This window comes from Trematomus bernacchii, unplaced genomic scaffold (genome assembly GCF_902827165.1).
Source record: "Trematomus bernacchii unplaced genomic scaffold, fTreBer1.1, whole genome shotgun sequence".
NCBI lineage: Eukaryota > Metazoa > Chordata > Actinopteri > Perciformes > Nototheniidae > Trematomus > Trematomus bernacchii.
Window position 1 is genome coordinate 1,884,117 of NW_022987547.1, and position 20,407 is coordinate 1,904,523.

The 20,407-nt window shown below is 38.9% G+C and overlaps 2 protein-coding genes across 2 annotated transcripts in view; both read right to left on the reverse strand.

Moving 5' to 3' along the window:
- Positions 1–13,247, reverse strand: part of pnpla7a (patatin-like phospholipase domain containing 7a) — a 28,189-nt gene extending 14,942 nt beyond the window's left edge. The window contains exons 1-20 of the mRNA XM_034123106.1: positions 13,145–13,247; positions 12,545–12,596; positions 12,350–12,418; positions 10,962–11,049; positions 10,522–10,604; positions 10,044–10,144; positions 9,791–9,931; positions 9,539–9,698; positions 8,732–8,812; positions 7,662–7,790; positions 7,440–7,520; positions 6,142–6,271; positions 5,968–6,039; positions 5,753–5,835; positions 5,477–5,632; positions 5,255–5,332; positions 4,311–4,516; positions 3,628–3,759; positions 3,142–3,265; positions 52–165 (exon numbers count right to left, since the gene is read on the reverse strand). Of these exons, the coding sequence (XP_033978997.1) occupies positions 52–165; positions 3,142–3,265; positions 3,628–3,759; positions 4,311–4,516; positions 5,255–5,332; positions 5,477–5,632; positions 5,753–5,835; positions 5,968–6,039; positions 6,142–6,271; positions 7,440–7,520; positions 7,662–7,790; positions 8,732–8,812; positions 9,539–9,698; positions 9,791–9,931; positions 10,044–10,144; positions 10,522–10,604; positions 10,962–11,049; positions 12,350–12,418; positions 12,545–12,595 (2,079 nt within the window). The 5' untranslated portion in view covers position 12,596; positions 13,145–13,247. The remainder of the gene's footprint in view (positions 1–51; positions 166–3,141; positions 3,266–3,627; positions 3,760–4,310; positions 4,517–5,254; positions 5,333–5,476; positions 5,633–5,752; positions 5,836–5,967; positions 6,040–6,141; positions 6,272–7,439; positions 7,521–7,661; positions 7,791–8,731; positions 8,813–9,538; positions 9,699–9,790; positions 9,932–10,043; positions 10,145–10,521; positions 10,605–10,961; positions 11,050–12,349; positions 12,419–12,544; positions 12,597–13,144) is intronic.
- A 636-nt stretch (positions 13,248–13,883) lies between these two features.
- clic3 (chloride intracellular channel 3) lies at positions 13,884–18,712 on the reverse strand. Its single transcript, XM_034123442.1, has 7 exons — positions 18,591–18,712; positions 18,306–18,401; positions 16,886–16,995; positions 16,210–16,335; positions 15,912–16,018; positions 15,643–15,818; positions 13,884–15,035 (listed from the first exon to the last, which is right to left on the reverse strand). Exons 2-7 carry the CDS (start codon positions 18,339–18,341, stop codon positions 14,871–14,873), a joined length of 720 nt encoding a protein of 239 aa, XP_033979333.1. The 5' UTR covers positions 18,342–18,401; positions 18,591–18,712; the 3' UTR covers positions 13,884–14,870.
- Positions 18,713–20,407: the final 1,695 nt, after the last annotated feature.

Consider the following 20,407-nt stretch of genomic DNA (forward strand, 5'->3'; position numbering starts at 1 on the left):
TGTGTTTTCACATCAGCTGAATTTCCTTTTTAAGATGAAGGTTCAGCCTACCTGCGGGTATTTCCTCTTGATGGAGCTGAGAGCTCCTTCTGGTAGCTTGGCCAGCTCGGAGTCTCGTACAGCGTGCACGGTGGTGGCTCGGTTCTGATGGGTCAGGGCCTCCACCTGCAGAGAGGCAAAGGAAAGACCGTGCACGTTGTGACACATTGTAAACACTAAGGGCCATCATCAGGAGTCAAAACAAATCCCAATGATTCATAACCATTACATGAAATAAATATATAAGATACTGATAATGTTGGAAATTACACTTGTATATGTATCTTTATTTAAGTTTTAAATCAGTTTTAGCTTGAATATGTGACCATTAGGAGCCTGCTGCAGCCTGTAGTCCCCACATGTCTTAAACACTCCACCATCATTCCTGTCCCCAAAAAGACAATCATCACCTGCCCCAACGACTACCGCCCAGTAGCACTCACCTCCATCATAATGAAGTGCTTTGAGCGGTTAGTCAAATTATTCATCACCTCCTCCCTCCCTGAATCTCTGGACCCCCTGCAGTTTGCCTACAGAGCAAACAGGTCCACAGACGACGCCATAGCCCTCACCCTCCACACTGCCCTCTCACACCTGGACCCGAAGAACAGGAACACATATGTGAGAATGCTGTTCATTGACTACAGTTCAGCATTCAACACCATTGTGCCCTCCAAGCTGGCCATCAAGCTCAGAGACCTCGGGCTCAACAGCGCCCTCTGCGACTGGATCCTGAACTTCCTGACGGGCAGACCCCAGGCAGTGCGAGTGGGAAATATCACATCCTCCACCCTGATTCTCAACACCGGTGCCCCTCAAGGCTGCGTGCTCAGCCCTCTCCTCTACTCCCTGTTCACCCACGACTGCGTGGCCACACACAGCTCCAACACCATCGTGAAGTTTGCTGATGACACGACCGTCATCGGCCAGATCACAGACGATGACGAGACGGCGTACAGAGAGGAGGTCGAAAACCTGACATCTTGGTGCCAGGAGAACAACCTCCATCTCAACATCAGCAAAACAAAGGAGCTGATTGTGGATTACAGGAAGCAGCAGGGAGAGGGACACGCCCCCATCGCCATCAATGGGACTACGGTGGAGAGAGTCAGCAGCTTCAGGTTCCTTGGGGTCCACATCACTGAGGACCTGACATGGTCTCTTCACACCACCACCATCACCAAGAAAGCTCGACAGCGGCTCTTCTTCCTCCGCAGGTTGAGGAGGTTCAAAATGGATTCCAGGATACTCTGCAACTTCTACAGGTGCACGATAGAGAGTATCCTGACTGGCAGCATGACGGCCTGGTACGGCAGCTGCACCGACCTCGATCGTAAGGCTTTACAGAGGGTGGTGAAAACTGCACAGCACATCACCAGGACGGAGCTGCCATCCATGGAGGACCTTTACTCCCAGCGGCTCAGGAAGAAATCACTACGGATTATCAAAGACCCCCATCACCCCAGCCACAAACTGTTGTTTCTGTTGCCGTCTGGCAGACGTTACCGCAGCATCCTGGCAAGGACAAGAAGATTCGGAGACAGTTTCTTCCCGCGGGCAGTGAGACTGTTAAAAAATTGAACTGTTGAAACAACTTCAAACATTCAACTGCTACTCAGTAGTATGTATCTAATACCTAATATATATATATCATTCCAATAACTTGTATATAGACTCATACTGCACTATTCCACATCATAACTTTATTTCATTTTTATAACTATTATTATTTTTGTATTGCTCTTGCTCTTATTGTTATTATGTTATGTTATTATGTTGCATTGTTGGAGAAGCCTGTGACATAAGATTTTCAACTGCATAATTACTCTGTAGCTATGTCAGATTGACAATAAAGAACCTTGAACCTTGCTATGCAACGTCCAAGACTCTCAGATGTATCTTCAAGTAAAGAAAAAAAGAGATCTATAAATAAGATCTCATCATGGAGACTTGACGTCAACACTGCCGTGCTTAATATGTCTCAGAATGATAGCTTCAACGACAGCTTCCCTCCTCCAGGTAACGGTTACCATAGCATCCATCACCCCAGGTATTATTAGAAGCATCGTGGCAGAGATCAGCCGGGTGAAAGTGAAACAAAGTGACGTTCCTTTACATACTTTAGCAAAACTAAAATAGTCCTGCTGTTCGCTTTTAGATGCTAACCTATGAAGGGAAACGCATGGACGTTTTTCAGATTCCTGCTAAATGAATTGATTCGCTGAATAGTTGAAGTAGTTCTGAAGATATCAGACAAGATAAGAAACATGTGAAACTGCAGTGTGCACTCCCACACTTCATTCGCCAGACTGCATGATAGCCTGGCACAAACTATTATGTGTTCCCTAAAAGAGTGTGAGAAAGAAAAGTTTTAATGATGTATACTGAATAAATAGAAGTATAAAATAACTATAATGTACAGTACTGTATATATCAGGGGTCGGCAACCCCTGGCACGCGTGCCACCATTGGCACGCGCCACCGTAACCAGTGGCACACTAGGAATAAGTGGAATGAGTGTGCAAAATATTTAAATTTTATTTTCGGATCCTGAACGAGACCGCCGCCAGAGCGCGTCTCCCCGTTACCTGCAGAAGGAAGCCATGCACGCAACGCAGCCCCGCTCTCTTTAACTCCAGGCGACTTTCTGCCGCTTTCCTCCGTGGTGCAGTGCTGATCGTTTCACCACAGAGGAAAGCACTTCACAAATTGCAGTACCCATAAGGAGCTGTACAAATGCTGCAGTTTTTGCGTGGCTGTGTCTTTAGTTGAAAGCCCAGCAGTGGCGATCTGCTCATCTCTCATCGAAATAACATGCTACACAGGGGCGGACTGGCCACCTGTGTGTTCTGGAGAATCACAGAACGGACGATCGTCCTTATTATTATGCCGTTTAAACCAATTATTTAAATTTGTTTGTTAAATTCGGCATCATGTAAGTTGCGCTGACAGGTCCACACACTGCTTCCCCGCAGCGAGGCTCCCCCCGCCCTCCTGTTGACAGTTCACGAGCGTCGAGCTCTTCACCCCCCCAACAGATATTCATTGTTTTCTAACTCCTATCTACCATCTGTCTTCCCCGTCACCCATCCTGATCCTTACCACTCCAATCATGTCTCCACGTCCGTACTCTCCAATCAGCTCCTTCTTGCCATCTTCCTTCAAGATCACAGAGCGCAGTCGACCACTCAGCACTATGAAAGTACTGTCTGACTTCTCTCCCTGCCTGAAAAATACACAGATAACTGAATTCCCCACAAATATGCCAACAAGCATGTGAACCAAAACCTCCAATGCTTAATAACTTGTAATGGATCTAAAAAATATGTGATTTGATTATTGTCAACTAAGTTCCTTTCACACCGGAGTACTTTTCCCCGTACTTTTCCCTTTTAGTTCCTGGGATTTTGCGTTCAAACCAAAAAGAGAACTTAGTTCATGAGAACCTTTTCACCCCCTTTTCAGTCCCTGCTAGAGAGCAGGTACTTTCCTGGGGAGAAAACTTATTCGGGTGTGAACGCGATCTGCTGGGAACTAAGTACGGCAAAGTACTTGGTGTGAAAGCGGCTAAGGCAATCATTTAAATACCTGTAGACCGCTCTGCCAGCCTCCACAGCCATCCAATCGAGAGCGAAGTCTATCTGTCTGACAAAAGACGACATCCTCCTCACCACAGTGTGAGCGACGTTCAGCACCACCTTTGGCTCCACACGCATTATCCTGAAGAAGAGTCAAATCAACAGAAAGACGAGAGTAAGAATGGATTTAACTACAAAACCTAAATGCAGTTACTACAAGTTAGGACAAAACAAGATCAGAATCTAATCTTACCATAAAAAAGATAACATCAAAGAATGAAGGAATTTTGAGGGGGAGGAAAACTAGCAATAAAAAGTTCCAGTACTATTAAACTGAAAAGTCACTTAATACCTTTCTATAACGCTCAATTTAGCTCAATTTTAAATAATTAAAAAGTAACTTAATAAGTAGTAACTTGCTTATCTTAGCAGGGAAGTGTCTAACATTTCTCTAAATCATATATTTGACAATTTTATTGTTGATTCATCTATTTATGAACAATAATAGCTAAAGAAGATCAGGAACACAATTTGTTTGTAGGTGCTGCGCTTTTCTCTGTGCCTGAAGATTGTTCAAACATAAGAACAAAAGGATTCAACTATAGTTATCTATAGTAACTGCCCTCTGCCTACACATCTTGAGTACACTTTAATGCATGGCTGGGTGTGTGCACGTGTGTTGGTGTGACTGACTCATAGAAGTGGGTTTTGGAAATGGAGAGGAAGCTGCAGTCTCTCTGGGCTCGAACGGTGAATATGAGGGGCTCTCCGGTCAGGACGGCTAGTTGACCCACGAGCTCTCCGGGGTGCGTGACAAACAGACGCGTCTCTTCTTCACGGTCGATCATCCGCTGGTAAACATGGAGGAGGCCAGAAATCACAAACTGGATGCTCACCTCCTAAAGCAGCAAGAGGAGAAGAGCAGAGATTTAACAGTTTGAAGGTGGATGACAACAAATGATTTCACAGTCATCATCATAGCTCTAGTTTATTATTGATATATTGTGAATTGTATTCCTGTTTTTAAGACCCCATTCTTAGATATTTAATGTTTCACACAAATGTTACGTTTGTAATATCTCATTTAGACATTAGAACTGTAAACCTCAATATCTATTTGAATGTGTTCACAATAACTAGAGAGAGAATAAAACAACATGTTAGTAAGATATACTTTTATACTTCTTATTGCATGTAAAACTTGTTTGCAAATGTCAAAGGCTTGCATTACAATACAACAAGAACAAACCAACTGCCTCCAGCTTAAAGAGAAATACATTTCTCATTTATTGATGAGGCTTGTTCAAGCTTTTGTCCCACATGAGTGGCTAAGGGTCACTGTGTTTAAATTCAAGTCAGCTGTGGAAACTGCTGCTAAATGAATAGTAACAGGGTCCCCCTAAACAACATTTGAACATTGCTGGATTAGAACAAATGAATGAAATAAAAGTACTCTTTCGGATGGGACGGTCAGAGCATGTTTACTACATTATAAGACACAATGCTCTAAAACTAAACCTGCTCCTTAAATGCCTCTACACCCTCTATAGGTGAAAGAAGAGTGTGAAAATATGAAAACCCTCAAATGAAATGGTCAGTGCCTTGAAACAGAAAGGAAGTTGTAACAGCTTTCAAACCTGGTCTCCCTGACGAGCCACCACAGAACCAGCTTTGACATGATGGAGGGTCACTCTGCCATCCAGCAGACTGGGGTCCTGCAAGAGAAAAATAAGCAACTGTTCATAAGCTTTAATATCACAAAACACACCTCTCATAATCAGAACAGTCACCCCATCTATCCAAAAATCAGTGATCAGAATTTTCCCCATTTATACCAGTTGGTGTTCATTTCCTCTCACCTGCAGCTGGATGATTCCCAGCAGGTCCTTTTTGGCAGCCTGGAAGATCGTGCAGCTCTTACTGAGGTTCGCAGCATCATAGTGCCCCCCACTGTCCGTGTAGTGAAGCACTTCAGAGGGCGTGGGCTGCATCGTCACACTCTTCTTCAGATTGGACTACAATGACAGACATAAGGCAGTGATTGATGGGGGAAAACCAGACAAGATGCAGGGATATGTTCTTGCATCTACAGAGCCAACCTGTGATACAATATGAGGAGGTGGCAGGGGTCTTACTTTGAGAGTGGCAGGACTGGGTGGAGCCTCATCTTTAGTGACTCGTGCTCGCTCATAGGCCATGTTCAAGTCATTTCCTGCAACTAGGGACAAAGGAGGAGGATTATGAGTTTAGTGGTGTCTGCGTGTGTCCTTGTTTTCAGATCAGTGACTGCAGGACATTAGCAGAGACATATGCCGCTTGGTGATCGCTTATGTCCAAGTCAGTGACCTACCTGCGCTGTCGGTGGGCATCGAGGAGGATCGCAGCTTCCTGTTGCTGTTTGAAGGACTGTCCTTTACACCATCTGTTTATTGGGTGGTGCCAGCACTGGATCAGTGTCAACTCAACACAAAGCACCAATTCAAATGTGTGTATTCTTAGAATGATGTGTGCGTGAATGTGTGACCTGTCTCTGTGGGGCTCTCCGTGGGCCCTGCTGGTAACTCGTCCTGAAAGTGCAAGCGGCGAGTCGTCTTCCCAGAAGTCACCTCTCCTATCACACTGTTTATATTGGACAAGGGCACCGTCTGACTCTCCTGATCATAAGGAAGCAAAATAAATAAGTTAACAGTCCATACTTAGCCATGAAATATTTTATGCATTACACTTTGAAATGCAACATTAAGATAATCTATGTGTTCTGGGCAATCTTTCTAGAAAATAAATATGGTACAAAAACACTGACTTTGCAGGTATTTTATTTATTTATTCATGGGTTTCTTTTTTATGGTTAAAAAACTAATATAAGGCAGTCATTTCTTAGAATAAAAATCACTGAGAGAAAAACCCGCTATAAAAACACGATAAAGCTTTGAAGCGTATTTCCATTGTGGCATTTGATTTATGAGAACAACTTTTAATTTAAAGCTTCAGGAAATAGCAAAGTGAACGCCCTGCCACATATCATCTTTCAAAATTGTTGAGGAGTGTTTTAGGTTCCTCATACATCATCTTAAACCCTTGGATGTAAGAGTGACTGGACCCTACACTCTTCCATAAGTGGGTCAAAAAGGACCGGTATTAGAATAATATGTGTTTTTATGCCATTTTTGTCATTTTGGTTAAGAGGAATCACTTGTATAATATTTAGTATTATATTTTTGGTTCACACTAGAAATATTTTATATATAATTTTTCACTATTTATAATTTTTTTTATATTTTGAAAAAAAAACGAAAAAAATAGAAAATGCATGCGGGTCATTTTTGACCCACTTATGGAAGCTTGGGGTAGTAATACAAAAACTACAATTTCTTAAAATGTAAATAAAAAATTTGAATGGCATGATATCTAAAACATGTTTTTTGAGGAATAGCTGGAATATGAAATGATAAAAACATGTAATTACAAAGATACTCCAAGAAAACCACCTCACCGGGTAAAAAAAGACCCACTTGTGCATCTAAGGGTTAAAGTCTAAGGCAAGCCAGGTTTAAAGGTAACTGCCCCCCCTGTTTTCTGTGGAGGGGTTGTAATCATTTGTTCTCATTTACACTGAGCTTTATGAAGATCTGAGTTATGGTTCTGTGCTTAATGTTGTATGAAATAAGCTTGCATGTGTGAAACTGAGGGTGTAGGCACCTTTCTGTGGTTGTTTATGTGCACATTCCACTGGTGCTTAGGTATTTAATGTGAGCTTCTAAGCGTGACTGTATGTGTACACACACTCACAAATATGTGTGCACAAATTAATTTCCCTCCTACCGGATTGAAGAGCTCAGTGGTTAGGCCCAGATAGTTATGTAACGCCAAGAAGGTGACTCGTTGGAGGCGCACCATGATTATCTGCAACACACACAAAATCAACGTTAACAGAGCAAAACATATTATACATCAGACTGTAATTACATCTAATAACATCACATTTTAATGAATGATGAGGGAGAAATCTCCATACTGTATATTTATTTACAAACAATCAGTTACCTGAATGACGCGAACGAGTGTCTCTGGGTATTTCTTAAACACAGACTCAAAGGCTGACGCAGGCAAACGTAGGATGGTGGAGCGGGTAGCAGCACGAGCACATACAGTCTTATAGGGAGCCGGATAACCCTGGGAAAGGCAGAACAGTTCAAACTCAAATGTAAGTCACTTATGCCTTTGATACTTATTTGGCTGCATTGTTGGTGGCCACCTAATGGGAACAGTTCATGAAAAAATGATTTGTACTGAGCGTTTTTTTTTTGCTCTCATTTTATCTCCAATTTATTTGATTAGTTAAATGAGTTTTTCCAAGGTTTGATTTCTTTGAATTGTTTTGCTTGCACTTAACATGAACAATCCTTCATTCTGTGGATTTTAGAACAGCAAACCGTCTTGAAATGTTTAAAAGCTAATTAAAAACTTATCTCTTTTAATTTGGGTTAACTTTCAATTCTCACAAGTATCATTGTCCACGTTTTACTGTATTTCTTCTGTTTTGCTTTTATTTTCCATTTTTTATTGTTTTTAACATTTAAATTTCTTGTCAGCTTTAATTCACGGGAATTCATTAGGATCACTGTAGATGTTTTATCTTGTTCTGTATTTATTTTAATATTATTTTAATATTGTGGTCATATTTTCTGTAAAACACTTTGGGCTGCTTTGTGCATGAAAGGTGCTATACAGATAAATTATTATTCTGTTATGAAATATAGCGATAGGAATGTCTAAAAAGAAAACTAAAACTACGAAAACAGTACAAATTGCTGACATCTTAAGAACTCTAAAAGATGCAGCTTGAATTGAGGATCAAAACTGAGTATGACAGCATAGGAAATAGAAACCAAACAGAGCATGCCACAAGAGATAATATCTAAATGAAGTGGTGGACACAAAGGGGTATGGGTGGTGTGAATAAATACATTGAGTTAAACAGGAAGTACAAAAGGAATTTGCTCTAAATAAGAGAAGCATGAGTGGAAATATAAACCGTGGAGAGAGGTGACACAAACAGATCAGAGAGCAAAAGAGGACAGAAGCTGAGATGTTGTTTGAAATAAAGAGCTCACGGTGATGATGTCCAGAATACTGAGCAGGCTGTGGACGCTGTCTCCTGGGACCACATCCTTCACCACTGGCTCTGTACCATCCTAAAAAAACACACAAATACAAGCGGATGAGTCTTTAATCAAACTTCACGGTGAAGCCACATATAAGATGCACATTTCAAACAAATCTGAAGGATTCTTTGGGATTAGTAAACCTAGCCACAATGGCGAGAGCTTTAACAAAAAGACTTGGAGGCCCTCCTGATCTTTCAATACTGATAGAATCAAGCAGCACATTCAAATACTAACCAAGGTGTTGTGAGCTGTACATTTCTTTCTACTTCTTGAAGCTTTAACAGTAGACTGCATCAAGATAAATGATGGTTTACTGCCCTCTGCTGGTCATATATTTTCATTAGTTATGCACGTGGGTATTGGAAGGTTAAGGAGGACATTAAGACGGTCATAACAGAGAGCAAAGTGTGCATGTGCCCTTTTTTCACACTTCATTAAGATCATATGTCACATGTGTTTACAACAATCAGAAGCACGATTGCTAATGACCTGTCCCAGTTAAAGCAGCGTTACAAAAATAGCAAAGGTGTCATGTTTTCTACAAGTCGGTCTTGAAATGAAACATTTAATTTAGTTTATCACATATATTGTTAGTTTATCTACATAACAATTTTGTGTATTAACAATGGACCAAAAGGCTTGGTGTTATATGATAGAACTTATTAATAAAATGGTAAAAGGGCACAAGAACCGCTCAAAATGTAGTTTTTCTGAGAAGAAAATAAAGTAAAATTGAGCTTTCTATCCACATACGGTCTCCTGGATGCAGAGTTCCAGTCGTCCGTCCTGTACCACGTAGATGCTGTCGTCATCGTCTCCTGGCCGGAACAGACCCTCGCCCTCCTGCAGCTCGATAAACACCATGTGGCGACACAGCTCGAGGAACAGGGGCTTCTCAAAGTGACCCAAGACCCTACAACAAATTGCAGCCCACACACATTATGATAAAAACACATTGGAGAAAAAAAAGGGAAGTCTGTAGGAAATATTGTTTATTTTTTTTACCTGACATTCTTCAGCATATAGAGGACTTCCGAGGGAAGGTTTGAGCTCTGAACATCAAACTCTGTCAGGTCAGCCTCCAGCAGGGAGGGGGGCGGTTCCTTGGGCTGCAGGATGGGAGGGTCTTTGCTGATCCTCAGGATTCTGTTAAATCACAATTCTTTCTTAAGAATCTTAATGAACAGGTCAAAAGCTCATTTGAACAATTACTTTTCACTTATGCACACTCATTTAGAAAAGTATGAATGGATCATACTTGCGAGCTATGCTTAAAACTTTGGTTCTTTTGCGAATGCGCTGCGGTTGCTTAGATACTGAGGTAGAGCTGGGAGGAGGAACCGCTGACAGCGTCTGGACCTTAAAAAAAAAAAATACAACATCCATGTTTTTAATGACTCCTCATTTTTTACTTTGGACAGACAAATACATTTGATATGACATATGATGTAGCCCAAATAAATAGACATAGGTGGTGAAAACAATCGCAAATTGCTGGGAATTAATAGCATTATGAGGACCTGCATTAATCACTAAGGTAAATGCATTGGTGAATTTCAGTCTAACGGTATCAGAGTACATTACAGTGATAAGCTAATGGAGCCTTGGTGTTATTATAACCAGTGGAGTAGGTTTCATGCAGTGGTGTAACAAGATACAAACACTCAGTCTTTGGGGAATGGGCTTACATTACAGTTTGATGAAGGGAAAATGTGCAAATTACAAATTGTACAAACCTTTCGCATTATCTTCCGTCCATAGAAGAGCACTTTATCTCGTTTCCTGAAGCGATACTGTGGTACACCAGGCTGTTTTGCACCTTATAAAACAAATCACAAAAACATCCATGTTAAAATAAGATAGTACTTTATTGATCCCAATTTGGGAAATGTTTGTGTTCCAGCAGCATACAAGACATGGCATTGTACAATAACAATTAAAAAGACTAGAAATAAACAAAAAAGTAGAAAATATACATGTTGAATTTACAAATTAACAAAATATTAAGCAAGTTATTATATATGCAAGTATGTGAGGGATGGAATATTAAAAACAACAATCTGTAGAAGACTGAAAACAAAATAGACTTTCCTGAACAGCCATATCATTTAAGGAACCCAAATAAACATGAACTATAGCATTGAGATAAAGTTAGGGTAGAGGTTGGATGACTCACGAGCGAGCTTGAATCTCCTGTAGAGGAAGAGCACCACAATCCCGATGAGTGAGACAGCGACTGCCGCTCCAATCAGCACACCTGTAAGCTAGAAGATAGAGACAGGAAGCTTTGTCAAAATAGTATGGACACAGGAGAGGGTGTTATAGTGTAGCTGCCCTCAGAATCGCACATCTTAAGTGGTGTCCTAGTTAAAGACCACGTACACATTTGAAGCTGGTTAAGTATGTAGTGCATTCACACTAGAAAATAAACTTCTTCTTCTTTGGTGTTTATTGGCGGTTGGCAAACCAACTTGTAGGTGCATTACCGCCACCAACTGGACTGGAGTGTGGACAAGAGACTGCAGAAATTAATAAAGAAAAGAAAAGAAAAAATAACTAAACCTCTAGATTATTTTTAAATGTATCAATTTCTCTTAGAAACTTAATAATCTCACAATACATATTGCCTGATGTTTTCCCCTAACAGCCCTGCTAGCGAAAAGTCATGATATTTTGCTTTCTTCAGTATCTGGAAAAGCACATTCCTCTGAGTACTATATTTCCTGCAATGCAGTAAAACATGTTCGACAGTTTCTGGCTGGCTACAGTGTATAGATTTTCCGGTTGGATGCTTTCCTGTTATACTTAAAGTATGATTGAGACCTTTATGACCTATTCTCATCTGAGAAATGACTTTTTCTTCCCTTCTTCTAAACCCCACCTTCCTTCCATCCCCCACATACCTTTGAATTTGATAAAGATGTCTTCCTGTATCACTAATGTCCCAATGTTCTTGCCATGTTGTTTGTGCATATTTCTGTATGAATGTTTTAGAAAATAAACTAAGTCACAGTATTTATACTAAAACACTAGATGTTAGTGTGCTGTTGGTACAATATCGTCCCAAGATTAAATGCAAAAAGGAAATAAGAGGACTTGTTTATAGTGTTGAAAAAACTAAGGGATGCATTTTTGTTTAACTGGCAAGTCATGGTTTGTTAGATAAGATAAGATAAGATAAGATAGAACTTTATTGATCCCAATTTGGGAAATGTTTGTGTTGCAGCAGCATAAAAAGACATGGCATTGTACAATACAATTTAAAAGACAAGAAATAAATAAGAAAGTAGAAAATATACATGTTGAATTTACAAATTAACAATAACAAGATATAAAGCAAGGTATTATATTTACATAAGTATGTGACAGATGGAATATTAAATATTAGAATGAATATATAAATGTAAAAAACAAGTATAGTAGTACAGACAGTATAGCATTGTTTTTTATACATGCTAACTGGAAATAACAGTGTACAATCACGTCAACACAGTATGCATGGTGTGCCTATACTTGCGGGGTAGAGCCTATTGTATGCTGTCACAATGAATTGATATCTCATACCATGGTGGTCTGCATCCTTTCCTCCAAAAACCGTTGTACTCTTATTCCAATTTCGGTTTTGCTGTTCACCTAAAAGCATAATTTAGATTATCACAGTTATTTCAATACAATAAACAGTAGGTATTGTTCAGAAAAAGTCACCACTGTTATGCCAAGTTGTTTAGCGTTTGCTTTAAAAGAAACTGTTCTGCTTACTAAATATTTAAATCTGCAGAATTCTCCATCATCCTGTCCTTGGCAATCCATCCTGTTGTGAAAATCAAAATCAGGGTTTCACAAGTGACATGCCTTTGTATTCAGTCCATAACAATAAACATAGGAGGAAAATAAAGGATAAAAGCAAGTTGTGCATACTCTTGATATAGAATATGATGATACACATTGACAATAGGAAAACATAAGGAAGCTTTGAGTAGCTTTACTTTGAGTATGATCGCACAGAAGAGAGGGGGATAAATGGAGATCACGAGTTGTTTGGGGAGGAAAGGGGAAACTATGAAAACAGCAACATTCATTTGTGAATCAACAGCACTTGCCACCAGTCATCCTCATCATCTTGATTCCTGTCATTATGACGTTACAAGTCAAAGAAAAGCTAATATAATAACCCCAAAACTAAGTAACTGGAGGCTGTTGTTGTGGCTGCAGTCCCAGCGTTAGCTTGGCGTAAGCTAACACAACACAAGCTAGCAGCTGGATAACTAAAGTTACCCGTATTGCCAGTAATTATATCCAAAGTTCACTTAACATGATAGCATTAAGAAATACCAAGCGGACAGAAAACATTCCGCTTACTTTTCGAGGATTCGTGGGGCGCTGTGTCAGGCTGGTAACATTTCAAAGAGACGATGGAGCGAAGTTAGCATTTAGCTAACAAAGTTTTCTGTATTCTGCCTGTCACTTGCTTAGCCCCGCCCATGTCTGTACGTCCACCAATCGCTTCTTTAATGTCTGTTGTTGCCTTGGTACCGTTCAACGCCCTTGTCCAATCAGGAACGGAGCAGGCACACACTTGTCTATAGTTAAAACATTAAACGCAGGTATCCTTTGTTTAACAAAAGACTATGGCTTTTAATCCAATCAAATGGTGTAACATAATCAAGAACATTTACTGGAGTACTGTTCTTCAGTGGTGGAAGAAGTATCAGATCCTTTACATTACTTAAAGTACTAATACTGCTCTGTGAAAATATTCCATTAAAAGTAAAGATATTTCATTCAAAACCTTACTTAAGTAAAACTATGTGAGGATTATTATTGTATTTTAAGTATGTCAGTTGTGCAATACATCTTAACCTGTCATTGTTTAACTATTTTATATGATGTCGGTTTTTGGCTGCATAATGTGTATGTTGCTTATGATTGGTGCACATATGTAGGGTCGTTCTAGTAAAAACAATTTTACTGTTGGGTGGTTTAATCTACAGAAATGCATCATATTCTATAAAATCATCAGATGCTTTGTCCCTTTAATGTTGCAACCTTGTATATTTCCTATGTTTTCAGCTTTGTGGTGATTCATTTACGAGGTGACTCAAGGTTTAAAATGTGTTTATTTAGCTTAAGAAGCAAGAGAATGTTGTCAACAAAGGAACATTTGAAAGCAACACATCTGGAGAAGCGTGGTTTTTACACTTCATACATTTAGCAGCTATTGTTTTTCTGGCATTTACAGGTACATTGTTTACACATTTAATTACACATTATTGCAAACTCACCCAATATTCCTACAACCAACACCAAACTTGTTTACAACATCTTGTAAAGGACATCTTTATCAATAGGGTTTTTTCTTTTTCTTTACCCGGTCTTCATTCTTTTTATACATTTTTGGCAAAGTTCAACATAACAGAGTCACTACTAAGACATACACAGTCATTTTCAAACACAAAAATTCATTAGCGATGGTAACAAATAATTTATTGAGAGAAAAGAATGTCTGTGTGAGTTGAAAAACGTACCATTAAAAGACAATTTAAAAGCAAACCATAGCTTACTGTCTGCCATATCTACAGACAAAATGTGTATTCCATGTTTGCACATGTACTATTCCTGAACATAAAATAATTGCTTTAAAGTTACATCTGATTTCACGTTAGAATGTAATTCATTCATTTAAATCAACATTGTGGTAATGAAACAATACAGAAACAATACATGCATGCAAAATGACAAACAATATACATATTTCCTTGGATTTACAGTGCTTTCTTACTTCTCTTGCTGGGGCTGAATAAGAAATACACAACAATATAACCACAGCATGCAACATAACATATAGTATATACAAATACAGATTTTAAGCAACTTTGAAGTAGCAGTTGGCAAACCTAATTGATAAAAACAACCGTTTTCTAGAAAGCTATATGCCAATGCAGACCCATTTCATTATCAAAAATCTTATTTTCAGACAAATAAAACATAAATCATGTTCAGTTTCCATGCATTTAGTCACCTGTTGTTCTCTGTATTTCTCATTTTATTATTTTATGACTTACACTGCTTCATCTGTTCCTGTGATTTATTTGTTCAGGTACTTTGCCACAGAGTGGTAGGCAATAAGGATCTCTGAAGCATTCGGGCAGGTGTAACGAAACTGATCTTGTTTGTAGGCATTATCCAGGTAACGTGTCAGACCTTTCAGTTCTTTAGGGATGTCAAAGTCGCGGTACTGCTTACACACCACCTGCAGAAAGAGAGGTTTTAAGATGGTATTATATGCAATAAGATATCAGGAGAATTGAATTAGTTACACATTACTTTACGTTATTATTACACATTTTTACTACAGAATTATTTTTGGATTTCTGTACCAATGAAGGAAACAAATGTATCAGTGGAAGAAGAACTATTTTACTTAGCTAAAAGTTGCAATTTTATAGTGTACAAATATTTAGTTATAGGCAAAATTCCTGTATTCAAATTTTTACTCAAGTAAAAGTACAAATGTATTAACATCAAAATATACTTAAAGTACCAAAAGTAAACGTACTTTTTGCAGAATCATAAATAATACATTATTGTAAGTGATGCAAAAAAAAATGTGTATTACTTTATAAACATCTACGTAGCTTTACTTAAAATTATATTTCATAATTGATTTGTGGATTCATATTATGTATGAATAATCTAAATATGCAAGTAGACAAAAAGTTGAATAAAAGATATAATGTTCCATAAAGTGAAAATAATCAAATAAAGTACAAATTCCTCTCATTTGTACTTTATCAGAGTACTTGAGTAAATGTACTTATATTCAACCACTTGTTGTCGTGCTGCTGAAGTCTGTTTACCTTGACAATGTTGAGTTTGGGAAGCAGGTTGCAGTCTGCCAAGGTGAGAGATTCCCCGTCCAGGTAGAGGCGTGTCGACTGGGTGGCGTTGGGGTTCTGGTCCAGCTCGTGAGGGAGGGGCGTCTCCAGGTACATGTTCAGCTTCACCAGGGTGGACAGGAATTTAGTCTCCAGCACTGAAAGACAGAAAGGTATCACAGGCTTTTGTTATCAGCAGTATCCAGAAATTACAGTAATTTTTTTTTGAAGTATCCAGATGATGCCCTCACTGGTATTTATTCCAGAATTGGGATTCTTAATGTAGCCTGAGAATTTTCGGAAGATGTCATCTCCAGCACCGTTGGACTCTTTGTATCGACAGCACAATTTTGGATACCTGCCATTGGGAGAATAAAACATGTATTTATTCAAAACGTTTTTGTGTTTTTAGTATTAATGTATTTCTTTTTTCTTTGTATTTTACATTGTTTATATTTTTATAAATATTCATCTGAAGTCATTGGTCGGTTAAGAAAAAGTGAAAAATACTTATTTAAAAATGATTTTATTATTCTTTTATCTACTCACTCAGGTGGGGCTAGGTTTTCCTCCAGGAACTCCTCAATCTTGTTAGTGTCCGTTTTGACTTCATCGTTGAAGATGAGGAAGGGGGGCTGAGAGCCCGGAGCCAGAGCCTTCAGCACAGCAGGGGCCCTGCAACAGAACAGCAAACAAGATGTAGCTCAAATAAAAACTATGCCAAATTAGTAATTGCTTCAACTGGATTTCTTCCACTTTACTTTAAATTTCTATTTGTGTTTCAGGACTCATTAAAAAGTGCTGTCTGACCATCTCAGGACATCAATAGATAATTAACAGCTTTGAGTTTTGCTTCAAACTTTTTCTGTGTGAGGAGATCTTAATTATTTGTTTCCTACTTTGTAGGTTGGTCCTGGGTTTGATCTTGTTGGCCATTGATTTATTTGTGTCTGTTTTTTAACTTTCTTCATGTGAGGTACGGCCGTTTCCTCCTAAAACTCTTACTATTTTCCCTTGTGTGCTAACACAGGCTACATTCCCTCTGCAACCCTGTCCACACTTTGGATAGAGGGATGACTTCATAAAATATTGAAGTACAGAAAAGAGCAAAAAACCTAAACATCATATTTTTCATTGTACTGCAAGTTGTACGTGTTAATCCGTTAAGTCAGTCTTGAAGACATGACCAGTAACTTTAGGAAACAACAATAAGGAGTGTTCTCACCTCTTCATGTCCACAGTGGTAAGGGTAAAGTTGGCCCCTTTCAACCAAAGAATCATGAAGAGTCTCTGGGAGAAAGGACAGTTCCCCACACTCTCAGCATCAACACTGGCCTGACCGACACAAAGACACAACATTAAGAACACATGCAAGACAAATAACTGATATCAGAGTATGAATTAAAATGAGAAAAACTGCCTCGAAAGAAATGTATTGGAAAATGCATACTTTATGCAAGATGCTACAGGTTAATATAGTAAACAAAAAAGTAAGAGATATTACTATGAAACTTCCCTAGTTTATAAGAAAATAATGTTTTGTAATAAAAGTTGAAATGTTATGTTTAAATATGCAAGTGAGGCATTAACTAATGCTAACTTTTGGTGAATTTATTGGGAATCTACAGACGTAAAAGTAAAAGTAAAATAAACACAATTGTGAATTTTGGATGTTTTCTTTCCACAAGTCTGAAAGAAGGCCTTCTATTGAAGCCCAAACTCTCACATTTGACTAGTTCATGGGAAGTAAACAATGTTTTACCTGTATTGTCACACCTTATAACAATAGGAGTAAACATGTTCTTGAAATGGGACACTGGTATGTTGTTTTCAGTATCAGTGCTGCAACGTATCTGACCAGATAAAGTCTTCCTGATCGTTGAGGAATTTTAAGTGGAGAGTTGACACTGCTTTACACCCAAATGAAACAGCCCAGTTTTTAGATAATGTTTGGTGTGTCATGCATTTCACTACAGCATGTCATCATTGAGTCACAGGCGTTCATGGAGGCAAACACATTTTTGAAAGGGCAGGACACAGGTTTCCAAACTGGACAGGTCTCTTTTTCAGTTTCTACTGTTCACCATAAATGCACACATTGATAATATCTCAAAAAACCACTGAAAGATAACCTCAACTCAGTTACAAGAGTCCATCACAAAATAGAGAGTGGAACAGTATCATTTCAACTGTACATCATTTACCATTCAATGCATTGCAACGTTCATAAAGAATCATTATATTAGAAAGTCCTTGCACCAAAACTATATTGACATGCTAAAGAAACATGTTCGAAAGTCCCATACATTTATGAGCTAATACAAAAATAACACAAATGAAGTAATAGACTGACTAAAGAATACTGAAGCAGGCACTTTGATATCTGGAAATTGTCTTTTTATAATCTTTTATTTCATCTTATTTGAGATTTAAGGCTACCAAAGGAACAGTGTGAGATGAAATACAGAAAAGGGAAACAATGGCATGGTCATATCATTTCAAAAAGAAACTGAAGGCTTACTAGATGTTTGTTGTCAACTAATATGTAGTACATACAGAGGTAGGGCATTTACACAATTGTATCCATATCTGTTGTGTTTAATCAGGATTATTTTTAATCACAACACATCACAAGTAGGTCTTACCTTAACGAAGAGTTCAATCTTCGGGGACTCGGCCATCTTTCTTCCTCTCTCTGTGTATGTCCTCCAGTGGATGCACAAAATGGTTTGCCTCAGTCCCTGACAATGCAAAAACAATCCAGACATTAAAAAACTATTTGTGCCTGGGAAGTAACATTCCTGTTTAATTATGACTATTTGCAACCTCATTCTTTCCCTCTCACACACACCCACACCCATTTTTACACACGTCACTCTTAATAGTTTTTAATGAAACTATTAGTAACATGTAATGAAGCTTATACTCACGGTCAGCACTGGATGCTTTATCTCCACCTGTAGAGTTTTATATTCCAGTATTATTTCCTCTCCGTCTCTTACAGCCGTGTGTGCGGCTGTATCTGTTTTTTGTCCGTCTCTCACCACACCTGTCACACTCTCAGAGGCAGCCCACACCCCCTCCGGCCTTTCCAGTTAGACAAGTAAATCTGGATCTCTGCTCGCAGCCTTGCAGCATATTTTCTGAAGGAAACAATCCACCCTCACTCGGTAACTGTCTCAGTCCTTCAACTTTATCAGTATGTGTTTGTCCATGTCACTTTCTCTCTCCTTTTCATTCAAGAATTCTGAGCAAGCTGGTTGTTTTCTACCACAACAATAATCTAAAAAAAAACGTTCTTTATGGACCTGACTATGTCCATTGGGGGATTGTCGTGTTGAAACAGAAATGGGCCTTTCCCAAATGTGTAACCACAATTATTTAAAATATCATTGTATCAAGTTTTAAGACTGTGCTTGATTTAAACTAACCATTTAACAATGAAAAACAGAAAAAAAAGTGTTCACATACATTTGTCAATAAAGTGCATTCTCTTATTATATTAGAAGGATATAAAAAATGTGTCACACCGAGGACACAATTTGAAGTTTGTATACTTGCATCCCTACAGTTAAAGAACAGATACACCTTTGTGTCAACTGAAATAAAAATACCTTTCTATATGTCTCTGTCTCTCTTTTATCAAAAGTGCTTTTGTAGTTTGTAGTCCCCTACTTGTTCCCTGTCATACTCAGTTTGATGTGTTTGTTTTGTATTCATCCCACAACCTGCATCTAGATGATGACCTGCATTCATGTCTGGCAGAAAATGCTCTCATGTGGCAGGTATTTGCAGAGGTTTTCTGAGATAGCAGGAAGAAACAACACACCCTAAAACATTGGAACAATGTTGCAAGCAGAGAGGAGGGAGATAAAGATCCCATAACAGAAGGAAACCGATTGGGGGAGATAAGGCAGAAAAAGGTAATTTCATAGGCGAGGACGCACAAGAGAGGAAATCATGAGGGTGTGAGTGAAAGTCACCTGTGACTCTGCGCTGAGGAATCCACAAATTGGATTCATATTGTATGAGGCTAATTAAAGTAATTTCGTAAATAGGATAGTTCAATTTAATGTATCACATTTCTTTCATTGCATTCAGCCCTGGGAACCAATCCAAATAAACAAAACGTCCTGTTTGATGAGGTTGTTGTTGTTGTTTCTGAATACATCTGACATATAATCTTACATCACGTCAATCTCCCACATGAAAACCCCTCCCAACCTTTATAATCCTAAAGCAAAGCTATGTTTATTTGTTACCATCTTAGCCTTCTCATAGTTTGCATACCTCTAAGAGAGATGTTTCCTCCTCAGAATCAACCATGTGGAACTATCTAGTATTTCTTTGGTAAAGAACAGATTAGACAAACTTGAGCTTTGTCCTAGAACATACTTACTTCCTTATTATATCTTAATAAACCCCGAAGTTAAGAACAATAGGGATACATTGCAGCTATGTTGTTTTTCAAAGTAAACCGTTTAACCTTGCTGACAAATGAAGCTCAGCGCAAGTTCTTTCAGGAAGACTGGTAGGCCTATACATTCATTCCACAGCTGCTTAATCAGCTCATCACGGGCTTCCTGCTAACCTATTACATTCACCTCAATCTCAGCAGCCAATCATCGTGCTGCAGCCAAACTTTAAAATGGTTCTCCTCTCTCCTGCAGTCAGCTGTGATTTCAGGTGTTCATGCTGCCGCCCGCCTCCTCCCCATCCACCTCCTTTCATCACATCCAGTGTCAGG